Source organism: Ambystoma mexicanum, chromosome 11, assembly GCF_040938575.1.
Source record: "Ambystoma mexicanum isolate Mex_15411 chromosome 11, UKY_AmexF1_1, whole genome shotgun sequence".
Lineage (NCBI taxonomy): Eukaryota > Metazoa > Chordata > Amphibia > Caudata > Ambystomatidae > Ambystoma > Ambystoma mexicanum.
Window position 1 is genome coordinate 556,152,859 of NC_090934.1, and position 13,023 is coordinate 556,165,881.

Here is a 13,023-nt window from a genome sequence, read left to right on the forward strand (position 1 = left end):
AGGTTTTAATCAACCCACAGAGAGATGCATTTCCATGTATAAGAACTCAGAAGTATTGAGTTTGACACATCTTACTTGCAAATAAACAAGTAACACACAGCATGTTTAAACCTTTTCAATTGTATTTGATGCTGGTGAAGTAAACACATGGAAAGTTTTCACTGAACCAGAAAAGCTCTATAACCATAAATGTTAAACAGAAGAGTGAGATCATTCTTACTGTTTTTCTATTTAGGAGTATAAAAGACACTATATTGCAAGCATACATACTCATTCGTTTAGTAAAACAAATTGTGTATGAAACATATTGACACAATCTCCCAGGGCATTTAGAGTACCTTTGGGATGGTCTGGCATGCAGGGTATGATGGAAATCAAGTTTTTTGAGTCCACCCTGTAAAACAGGTGGACTCTGTCCACCCGCGTGTACCCTCGACTTGAGCCCTTATACTTACCCTCTCACTGACTGATGGTGTCTTGGATAGGTTTGATGAGAAAACCGAAAAGTGGTGAATGGAAATGCTTTTGTCTAAATTCGTAACCAGTGTGATTCCTGCTAGGTCGAATTCCATCACTTTGTGACACGCCTGTGCATTACATGAGGTGATCAAGCATATGCCATTCCCGGTCGACCCCTGGATATTTTTCAGTGTGTTGTGCAATTGTAGCTAGCCCATCATTAATGGTTCTATGGGTACAGACAGACTTGAGAATTGTGGGGAATGGGGCTTGTAGAATGAAATGAGAGATGCCTAAATTCGGATCCTTAGAAAAAAGCGGATGGTACTCCCTATAGGGCAGAAGATTTTAGGGCACGGAACTCAACATCAGGTGCCAAGGTGTTGGGGTTTGCACCCACATGTTTAGGGAATGACCACTGTGTCAGTCCTCAGTGTGCCAAATCTTACAATTTTATATTATCGTCTCTTTGTCCTTAATGCAATTAAAGGTGTGTGAAATTGGTAATGAGAACGCCTTCATTCCTTCGTTGTTTACAGGTGACTTGGTTTCACGAGCCATGCATCACATGCAGTGTTTAAACACGGTGCGTCCTGGCATGAGCCCCATCCGACAGACCCGCCAGCAGCAGCCAATCACGTGGTCACCCGACGCCCTGCACACGCTTTACTACTTCCTGCGATGTCCCCAGATGGAGTCTATGGAGAATCCCAACCTGGATCCACCACGCATGGCTCTCAACAACGAACGGTAGGGGCTGCACTCATTGCACTTTAAAATGGCGCTAGCATGAAGGGGAGATGCTGGCCAAAATGCAGAGCAGTTCAGCACTGGATAGGATGTGGCATAGTTTTAGATGCAAAATGATGGCAGTGATTTGCCCATTGTGATGTGGAATCCAGAAAAGTAGGGAAATGGAGGCTCATCACGGGTGTGATCGAACAAATCCTCAAGATGTGGTGACATTGATTTCAAAATATTGTGCAAAAGAAGGACATTTTGTGGCACAAAGTCTGCACCCTGCAGCATTATTCTTTATTAAAATAGGCATTTGTAGCAAATAAACTAACAATGTTCCATTGCTGATGTCCTTGCTATGTTCTCCGTAACGAAAATAAGCTCTTCCATTGGGAGTTGCTCAATTTAATGATCTGTACATCTTGGGGCAGGGGTCTGCAACTTTTGGCTCTCCAGATGTTGCGGACTATAACTCCCATGATCCCGCACCATAGACTTTGCTGGTTAGAACTGCTGGGATTTATAGTCCAAATTATCTTGAGAGCCAAAGGTTGCAGACCCTTGGGAATTCGGTCATGTGAGTATCAGATATCAGAAATTGAAAATCATTCGTCCTTCAGACTAATTAAAGTGGGTGGCACAGAGCTGAATTGTAAAATGTGTGCCCTTTAGCAGCATATTGGAAGTTTTGCAGCACTTTTGAAGATTAGAAACTTGCTTTTTTTGTTTTTGACTGCAAAATCACTATCATCTGGATGGTCTGAATAAATAAATTACAGGTGCTCCCGGATAACCCCCAGTTTATTGAGTGTGAAACTTTGTTCTATTATTACCCAAGGTTTGTTTTGGCTTGACGTTTGAAATAGTTTGGTCTTTCATGATCTAGGAGCATACGGAGTGTTGTTATGTGATTTATTTATTTATTGCATTTTTGGCAGCGCCCAAACCCGTACGTATTACGGCACGGGTACAACTTAAAAGAAGGAAAGGTAAAGTGCAGAGAAAATAAGGTTGCTACAGACTGATGTCCAGGCAGGACAAGATCCGATAGGTCCCTGTGGTGATATTAGTCGTATTTGTGGGATAGCCACGTTTGTAGTATTGTTCTGAAGATGAGGTAGAAGGTTTCTTCTTGGATGTGGGAGAGCGTTCCAAAGGGTGGAAGCAATGACGGTGAAGCTGGCACCCCTGCTCTTTTCCTCGAGAATCTGGAGATGGACTGCGGTGGAAGAGCGCAGGCAGCAGGGGTTTTATCTTTTGGAGATGCGCTGGAGGAGAAAGGCGGGAGCTACATTGTAGACCCATCTGTGGGCGATTGAGAGAATCTTGTACTCAATGCAAGCTTTTATTGGCAACCAATTGGCCTCCCGTCTAGCTTGGGAGATGTGGTCTGAACACTTTAGACCTGAGACTGCCCTGAGTGCATTGTTTTGGATCTACTGTAGTTTGGAACGATTTTTGGATGAAGTGCCTGCGAGTATGGCATTACAGTAGTCTAACTTGCTACCTATGATGGCAATGGTGAGGCAATTGTTGGTGGTTAGAAATGTTCTACTGAGGTTGATGAGCTTAGCGGTATAAGCTGCCGAAGAGGCAATGGCCTTAGCGTGCTTATGCATAGTTAGCTCTGCATCCAGGTAGACGCCCAATGTTTTCACATGGCTTGAGACAGCGTTAGGGTTACCATCAATGGTGAAGGATGCAAATGCTGGAACCAGGTGTTGGAGTCAGTGTGCGTATCCAACAATGAGGAGATCCATTTTGTCATCATTCAGGCAGAGATAGTGTTCATCCATCCACGCCTGAATGATGCTGTAGATAGAGTTGATGTTGGAGTAGTCAATAGCATGGTTGCCAGTGAGATTAAGCAAGACTTGAGTATTATCTGCAAAGTTTGTTTAAGGGATCCCCAGACTATCTTGGTGGTCAGAAAGGGGTTTGGTGTACATGTTGTACGAAGTGGGTGAGATACATGAACCTTGTGGAACCCCGTAAGGTACGCGGATGGGGTCAGCACCTTCAGAGCCGGCGAAGACGCTACAGGAGTGCTCGCTCGGAAAGGATTTGATCCAGCAGGTGACTTGACTGGAGAAGATACAGTTGGTGGGGAGGTGCTGACACAGGTTGTCGTGGTCGACAAGATCAAAGTCCACTAAGAGGTCAAGAAGGAGTAGGATCACGAGCGCTCCAGCATCGCGAATAACGTCGAGCTGGATTTTAAGGTTAAGGATTGCGGCCTCCGTGCTGTGTCTGGGTCTAAATCCGGATTGACGAGAGCCCAGAAGGCTGTGGTTTTCCAAGTCAGCTTGGAGTTGGGTGTAAGCAGTGTGGTCTAGTATTTTGCTGTTGCTGTGCCTTGCTTTAATGCAACCTTTGCCATTTCCATGACTTCTTGGCACTTTGGAAAACACAGTGAATATCTATGAATGTAGCACATGTCTACGATGTTTTATGCAAATGGCACAACACGGAGAGTCAGTGTTTCTTGATTAGGCACTTCTGGTTGTAATTCCTACTGCAAGGGTCGCACACAAAGCCAAGAACAAGTGCATTGTGCAAATAGTACAAGAATTCAAAGACCCATTTATTTTGCACCATGCTGTTTGTATATATAGGGCAGTATTTGTCTGTGCCATCTGACTTATTCTGCTGTGTGTACGATTGCACAGCAGTGCTGCAGAAGGGCCACCTGCCTTCCTCTGTCATAACAATGAATTGCCAAGGGTTTAAAGTCATAGAACACAGGCGCTGCTTTGTATGTATTGGTTTACACTGACAAAGAAAAATAACCAAATATCAAATACTTCCTGAGCCAAAGGGTATGTCAGGAACGTTCGCCTTCCGGCCGCAGATGTGTGGGGTCCCACAGAGGCCCCCCTGTGTCTCTATCATATTTAACATTTACCTTCAGCTTCTGCTGGCCCTCGTTATCATCCTACAATGTCACGCTGCTCCCTCGCAGACTAATGCCCCAGTGTCAGGCGCCCCAGGCAGGTCTGAAGGTCTAGACGAGGCCATGGACGGCCTAGATGTTCTCGGACGGGTGTGTACTCAGTACATCAAGAACGGGTCAGATGTTCGCCTTGCCCCAGGTTCGCACACTAACCTCCATTAAACAGCCGCCATTTTCAGCATTCAGGTCAATCCCTGCCTGATGCAAATAGCTCCGATGGCTGATTAGACAGCAACCTCTACGTGCAGCCCGAAGTCTCCCATAATGCACTCTGCACAGTCGACAGAGCTGGAAGTGGAACGAACCCCTCAAGCCTCTCCTTTCACCACTCACCAATTCGTCATCTTCCAACTATAAACTGCAATAGGCAAGCAATGACCAAAGATGACTTTCCACCCTAATGACTGGTGGCAAAGGGATTTGCTGAAAAACAACATGAATCGATTTTAGGGGCTTCTTAAAGATTGGAAGGCACTTGCAGTATGTGGAATGGTGGTCTGGTTGGGACTGGTGACCATCTCGTGGAACTTGGCAGGAGAAAGCTTGATATCAGAATTCGAATGTTGAGTGTCTCCAGTCCGAAAGCTGAGCTACTAAATATGCTGCGTGTATGTGTGCACTTGATAGCAGGAAGCACCTACGTGGACTCGTTTTTGAAGGGGCTCCATGTATTTGAAGCACGCAGTCTTGCCCAGAGTGGGCACTAGGATTAATCTCGCAGTAGGGGTACTGTATGATGTGGGTGCACTTCTTTGATGTTATCACAAGTGTTCCCGCATCATTAAGGCATCCATTCAATTGGATGTGAACCTCTTTGGAGAGAATTGACTCTGTCTGGAATGAAAGATTGCAGTATATCCTGCATTAAGGACCTCTTACCTTTGGCAGCCTGAAGTTGGCGGCTGGATCTTCATTGCCTTTACCTGAATGTTGCTGTATTAAACAAGCGCAGGAGAGCTGTGTGGGAGGAGCCATAGAGTTAAGGTTGCCTTTGTGTCGGGGCTGAGTTTTAGGCGACACTATTGATGATGACAGAGTTCACTTTAAGGGAGTGGATCGCTTTCCTCTTCCCGATCGTTTGAGGACGGAGTTCACTTTAAGGGAGTGCATCGCTTTCCTCTTCCCGATCATTTGAGGACGGAGTTCACTTTAAGGGAGTGGATCGCTTTCCTCTTCCCCATCATTTGAGGACAGTGTTCACTTTAAGGGAGTGGATCGCTTTCCTCTTCCCGATCATTTGAGGACAGAGTCCACTTTAAGGGAGTGGATCGCTTTCCTCTTCCCGATCATTTGAGGACAGAGTTCACTTTAAGGGAGTGGATCGCTTTCCTCTTCCCGATCGCTTGAGGACGGAGTTCACTTTAAGGGAGTGGATCGCGTTCCTCTTCCCGATCATTTGAGGACAGAGTTCACTTTAAGGGAGTGGATCGCTTTCCTCTTCCCGATCGCTTGAGGACAGAGTTCACTTTAAGGGAGTGGATCGCTTTCCTCTTCCCGGCCATTTGTGGCCACACCTTCCGCTTCGGGAGCAATTCATCTATATTGGTTCCCAAAGTGTTGAACTGGTGCTTGGAGATGATGTCATGCTCTGAAAAGGTTTCCGCGCTGATTCCCCTTCAAGACTGAAAAGCATGGGGCAGTCCTGTCCTTGATGTGACGATGACATTTCTCCTTCTCTTTGCGTATGGTTTTATTTCACGGATAAACTAAACCCCGCTTTAAATAGGAATTCCATTCAAATGCAAGACATTTTACGCAGGACTCGGTGTATAACAAACTTGTGAGAAAACTGGTGCATGCAATTTTTGCTTCTTTACTTGTTATGCTACTTCTCCTTTGTGTTGACACTTTCTTTCGTTTTAATTTGTTTTACATTCTATTCCTTGTGTCTCTTGGATTTTATTCTCCTTCTGTGGCCCGGTAACAACTGCCCTAGAAAAAAGCTTTATTCCTCTTTTCAGACATCCTCGGTAATGTAAATATAGCCCACTGGCATCACAGATCACCCTAGGCCAGCCTTGCCAGAATAGGTGCCAGAAAAGTCACATAAATATAGACCACTGGCATCACAGATCACCCTAGGCCAACCTTGCCAGAATAGGTGCCAGATAAGTCACATTAATATAGAACACTGGCATCACAGATCACCCTAGGCCAACCTTTCCAGAACAGGAGCCAGAAAGGTCATCTAAATATAGAACACTGGCATCACAGATCACCCTAGGCCAGCCTTGCCAGAATAGGTGCCAAAAAGTAATCTAAATATAGAACACAGGCATCACAGATCACCCTAGGCCAGCTTTGCCAGGATAGGTGCCAGCGAAGTCATCTAAATATAGAACACTGGCATCGCAGATCACCCTTGGCCAGCCTTGCCAGAATAGGAGCCAGAAAAGACACCTAAATATAGAACACTGGCATCGAAGATCACCCAAGGCCAGCCTTGCCAGAATAGGAGCCAGAAAAGTCATCTCATACGAATGGGAGTCGTACAGGAAATAAAACAGCAAGTCTGAAATATCCAGACATGCCACACCTTTGGTACTAAAATCCAGGCATTCCTTGAAGGGCGAGACATATTTCTAAAGTTTGAAGGTCTGGGATAAAAAGGTGGCACTCTTAAGGGGATGTGAAGGTGACTGTGGGCTGGCGCTATTGCCACGGGTGCATTCAATGGCCCCTGTACTGGAAAGAAGTAGTACAATGATGTATAGATTCATTTTCCAGTGATTAAAATGGAATAGCAGTGGGGTCTGGAGGGTTCTTACAAAGCACAGATATGACAAGGAGGTACTTCTACAGTCATTCAATAAGCACGACCAGCATTGTGGCCAAGCCTTCGATGGTATCAGTTCAATATTCATTCAAAGTCCGACTCTCTTGGTGTTAGTAGACCAGGGGTGGACTGGGCTACAGGGAACTATGGAGATTTCCCAGTGGGCTTCTGCATCATGGGCCTTATGGAAAAGGAGTTGGGCTTGCTCAACATTTTTAATACGGGGCCCCTTTGAAAGTTATTTCCAGGGTCTCTTTTGGTCCTCAGTCCACCCCAGTAGTATACACATACTAATTCAACCCATGTCTAAGATTTGTCTCTTGTTCAACATACTGCGGGTTATGCTTGATTGACTTTCAAATGCTTGGTCATAAATTGACCCATGAGCAGACATCCATCAATTTACCCACTCACTAAACCCAAAACTGAAGGATTGGAATGCATAATCTAACGCTTTTTAACCATTTGGAATGTTTCTGGGTAGCATTCCAATGCATTGGTTGTTAGCTTATCAGTGACATGAAAGAAACTGGCCAACAAGATGTTAGTTCACCCACAAGTGATTAGGCCACCCTGACCTGCTGGACCATGTGCTAGAGCCAATGATATCTAGGTTTTCAGAGGAGAATTGCCTGGCATTTCAGTGCTGGACTGTCCACGTGGGCGGGACCAGACCGATATGCAAGTGGCTAGTTCTCCTCTGTTATGGCATAGAGCGGTGAAACAGAGATTCCTGTGATGAAACCAACCTAAAGATCAAGCTATTTGTTTGGTTCGTTCTCAGTAGTGGGGCTAACATACATTTAGCGAAGGAATAAGGGTCTCGCCAGAAGCACTGATTAAGTGATTCTCAACACTCAGACAGCTCATCTTAATCCTTGATCATTTTAGCTCACTCGGATAAATATTTATTTTGTTTTATTTTATTGTTTAAAGCGTGGACCTAGCTCGAGAGCAGCAGAGCACTGTACAGAGTTTGGGTAGCCGGTATTTGGACTGGCATCTTTTAACAGTAACGCCGTACTGTGAGCTAAGTGCATCAGTATGTGCATCCATTGGAATTAGTCCTTGGTCAGGTGTTGTTGAAAGAGCCATGTTTTCAGAGATTTGCAAAATTGGAGAATTGTGGGGGGATTCCGAGCTGACACCTGGATCGAGTTCCAGAGGGTGGGTGCAAGACAAGAGAAGAATTGTTTGCAGGTCCTCTCTTTGCGGGTGAGTTGTCAATTTGCTGCATGAGGAGAGTGTCCCACCAGTTGGTTAGCACAAAATCTGGGTGCCATGCTGAGTGCCTCCTCTATCCGTCTCAGCAAGAAATCACGGGTCATGCCACACTCTGGGTCATCCTAGATGAGCACACTTGCGCAATACGCACAAACGTGCTACTGCGGGGGTACGCTGCACACTTTACTAGGGGAAGGGTATATATTTGTGTTTTAATGCATTATACAGCACACTTTCTGAGAAAAATTGGCTAAAAAGCGAGGGCGTTTGCAATTGTTTGGAAGGGTAACACCAGTCCAGAAATCCAATACATGCATGTCACCAACAGGGCAGAGGAACATTAATGCTTTCATTAATTTAATGCTTTGGTATTAAACATGTAATTCCACAAAGAAACCATGTACAACTGTTTTCACATTATAGACCAGTCTAGACACGTAATAACATATTATAGTAAAGCATGCCAGTCCACATTCAGACATACGTAGACTGGTTGCACCAAAATGCCAGTCGAAGCAATAACACTTATCATGGTTGTTTTATCACAGATGCCCAGAAAAATATACAATGCCACCGTAAGAAATAACTAGACTGGCAGCACCCAAATGCCAGTTTAGCCAGGTAATTACACTTAGCAGGAGTGCTTTTTCCGAGATTCCCAGTTGAAAAAAGTCAAGCCAAACTAAGAAATGACTAAACTGGCTGCACCAAAATGGCTCTCTAGCCACTAATGCCACATATCATGCCTGCTTAGCCTGGAGATGGATTGCCATTATGATTTATCACACAATCCCGACCCACACAGCCCCTCTCCCTCCAACCCCCTGCCCCAATCCCCAAAATCAGCACCTCGACCCAGAATTACCTCCACGCCCCTCTTCCTTGTCCCGACGCTCACACATAAGGCACCTTGCTAGGACAAGAAAGAGTCGGGTTAGGAGTAATGAAGATTAAAGGTAACTAAGCCAGGCATTACCTCCATGTCCTGCTATCTCATCCCAGTACTTGTGTATGAGGCAAAATGCCTCATACACAAATACTGGGACGATGAAGAATGGGGCTACGAGTAATGAAGATTACCAATAGGTAATCATGCATAAAACACAAACAGTGGCACAACATCATTGATCTGACTGCGCTTCAGTCCTCTCCACCACCCCCTGAACATTTGGGCTATGTTGACTCGACCTGGCTGACCTACAAAGCCTTAGCTGGACAGAACAGGATACAGACGTCAAACGAGATGTCAAGCCCGGGTTTCGCCATTAGCAAAGGCCCGGAAATAACTAACGAAAAGCATTTCACTGTCAGTTATTAGGCAGTTGAAATCATGATGTGGGTTTAGTACTTGAATGCCAGGGGAGTGATGGCAAGGGTAGAGAGGGGACATGAGACCGCTCATTCTCAAAGCAGTCCAAAAGTGGGTGCTTTCAGGCTTAAAGGAGAGAGTTAACAGCTTGCACTAGAAAAGTCTCATTAGAATGTGTAAAGAAGTTAGATGCCCCCGCACAAGTAGGTGTACCCCCCACCACCCGTGAAGTTAGCGCCTCTGCCAACATTTAAAGTGTTAGCCACCCCCCAAAATGTAGGTTTTGTTGAGCCCCTGAACACAAGCACACACACCATTCACCATACACATACACACACACACATGCACACATAGCCACCCATACATTTAAGTGTGTTCCCTTTCACCATACAGGCAGACCCAGGCATCCACCCATACATTTAAGTGTGCACCCTTTCACCATAAAGGAGCATACACACACCCAGCCAACCATACATTTGAGTGTGCATCCTTTCACCATACACTCTCATAGGTATAGCCGGGCCGCATTATGCTCTCACTCATTAATACACATTACATTCTATACATATATATACACACACCTACATGCATGCACACACATTTAAAGAAAATACGTGGTCTTACCTTTAATCTGTTGGTCCAGGGAACGAGACCTTGAGCTCCCTGCAGTAGCTAGGAATGCTTGTTCCCGTCATGTGCAGAGGATCTGGAGGCCTCCGTGTCATGGGGTGGAGGGGAGCCCATTACTTCAAAAAGAAATTGTTTGTTTTTGAAGTCCCTCTAACTTCATAAAGAAATTATTTACGTTAAAGGACCGAACCAGAACAGAAATAATTTCTTTATGAAGGCAGAGTGACTTCAAACAAAAACCATTTCTTTTTGCAGTCACAGAGCTCCACCCCCCACCTCATGACATGGAGGCCTCCAGCCTGTAGGCTTCAATGTCATGGGGTGGGGGAGCCCTCATACTTCATAAAGAAATAGTTTCTTTTTCTAGTCACTCTGTCTTCAGAAAGAAATTATTTCTGTCATGCTGTAACAGAAATAATTTCTTTATGAAGGCAGAGTGACTTCAAAAAGAAACGATTTATTTTATTCTGTTTTTTTTATTAAATTTTTTAATTTTTTTTATCTGAGGCAGCCCCCTCCCAGGGCATGTGCAGGGCCACCCACACCGCAGGGGCTGTGGGGGCCCCCGCTACACCAGTGTATGCCACCAGATATGTGGAGTTTAGCCACCAAGTAAGCTACTGTGCTACTTGTGACTACTTTGTAGGTAACACTTGCAGTCTTCAACCGTATGATATGATATGATATGGCATTTATAATGCGCCTATACACAAGTGTTTCTAGGTGCGACAAGACAAGGAGAGGGAAACAAAGAGAGGACAAAATAACAATCTTACTAAGGCTTGGGTCATTCAGATTGTGCAAGTGCAGGGAAGAAGAAAGGGGGGACGTGCAAAGGGGGAGGGGAAAGGCATTTAACTCACAAGTGCAGCCAGCGGGTGGCTCATAAGTGCAGAGAGAAGGGACTGTAGGGTTGCAGATACAGACCCTTAAGTGCTGGGGAGCGTGGAGGCAATGCGAGGGCAGCTGGACATGCATGAGCCTGGGCCCAATTTCAGAGGGTGACCAGGTGACCAGTGCGCGGAGCAATCAGGTGCATCAGCAGGGGAGAGGAAGAGAGAAAGCAGAAGTGAAAAGGAAGGTCTTCAAGCTGCTTCCAGAACGGGAGGTGGTTCTGCTCAAGTTTGAGAGAGGCAGGGAGGCCGTTCCAGAGGAAGACCCCAGCCGAGGAGATGGATCTGCCCCAACTCTCTGCGTGTCCCCTACTGATGCCTTATGGCAGCAAAACAATACTGGAAAGGTAGTGATGCCCCTCGCACTGCTGGAAATGGCTCTCACACAATTGCACCATCCCACGCATACAGGGAAAGAGGTCATTGCAGCGCGCATTGGAGAATCATGGTTCTGTCCTGACTTAAATGCACATGTTTCCAATTTTATCAATAACTGCTTGACATGCTAACAGTTCACTGCTGGACACACTCTAAGGGTAATAACAGGAACAATCCCCCATCCCGAAGGCCCATTTCTGCACCTCAGACGGGCCAGGAGTGGTAGAGGAGGAGGAAGAGGAGGTAGAGGAAGAGAGGGTGTACAGGATGTACTGAGTTATAGTAGTGAAATGAGAGGCCAATGCTATGAAGAGGGTATGGGAGGGAACAGGAGAGGTAGAGACTACAGCAGGATTGGCCAGCTCCTTGCAGATTTTGAATAGTTGGGCCACGTTGTTAGATGCCGCAGAGATGCAGGCTTGGATGTAGGCTCTCTTCTTAGAGAGGACAGCAAGTCTGTACTGCCTTTGGAGCAGGCGGCAGGACAGTTTGTTAGGGGGTGCGCCTGATGCCCCTCCACTTCCTCTCCACCGCCCTACACTTGCACTTAAGGGCACCCAGGTTGGAATCGTACAAAGAGTATCCTGGCTTAGAGTGGAAGCCAATGTAGTTCACATAGAATGGGGCTGATTCAGTCCAATTTCCGTACCCCCGTAATAAGACGTGCTGCAGCATGGTGGACTGCTTTTAGGGGAGCCAAGTGAACAGATGGGAGCCCTTTCAGGAGAGCATTTCCCCCATCGATGTGCGAGACCACCAGGGCCTGCACTACTGTCCTGAAGTCTGGCGGGGGGTTGAAGGGTTTGATTGTTCAAAGGGAAGAGATTCGAGATTCTGAGCCAGGCCATTTGGGCCTTCTTGTCAATGTGTTTCTGCAAGGACGGATTGCTGTCAATGGTGAAGCCTAACGATTTGGCTGAGTCTGACAGTTGGGGATCAACTCTTTCTAGGTGCATATCATTGAGTCATATTTCCCAGCTTCCTGTGAAATGGTTATGCTCCTTAATTCACTAGTTTATAATATATAAGAGTTTTGGCTTCCGTACATTATTTTATGGAAAAGAACACAAATACAACATGTAGCTTGCGTGACTTCCTTGAAATCCCTATGTTGCTATTGATTCTCTTTTTTAATTTAGCCACTTCAGAATAAATCATACACTTTGCGCTTAACATATTTCTGTAAGCATTGATTATTTATTGGCAGGTTGATTGTTCGTGTTATTGGTGCACTTGGGAAGCCAGCTATGTAAAACGCAGAGCACTCATTTGGCTTTCAGAAGACATTTGTAAACTATTGTACCTTGCTGCATAGCTATGAAATCTAACCTGAAAATGTATTGGTCAGACTAGTGTTAAAAACGCTCAAGAGGAGAGAACACTGGAATGGCGAGAGTACAACCTGTGGAAACACCAAAGAATTGGAACAGTAGCTGTTAAACATGGAGAGATATAATGTAATGTGAAGTGGTCTTACATAGCGCCCTTCTACTAATAATGCTGGCCTCGCTGTGAATCGATCTGTAAGAAAGGAGAGCAGGGTGTGCTAATCGGATAGCAGGAAGGCAGATGCAGAAACCTTTGGTGTTGAAGGATGCGGGTTGGAATGGCCAGTTACCTGTGTGTCGATATGAACATCTCTGTTGTTCGTGGGCAGGTTAGC

The 13,023-nt window shown here is 45.6% G+C and overlaps 1 protein-coding gene across 1 annotated transcript in view; it reads left to right on the forward strand.

Annotated features, from left to right (window-relative positions):
* ABTB2 (ankyrin repeat and BTB domain containing 2) overlaps positions 1-13,023 on the forward strand; it is a 608,178-nt gene that overhangs the window by 401,096 nt on the left and 194,059 nt on the right. The window contains exon 3 of the mRNA XM_069623381.1: positions 999-1,209. Within this exon, the coding sequence (XP_069479482.1) occupies positions 999-1,209 (211 nt within the window). The remainder of the gene's footprint in view (positions 1-998; positions 1,210-13,023) is intronic.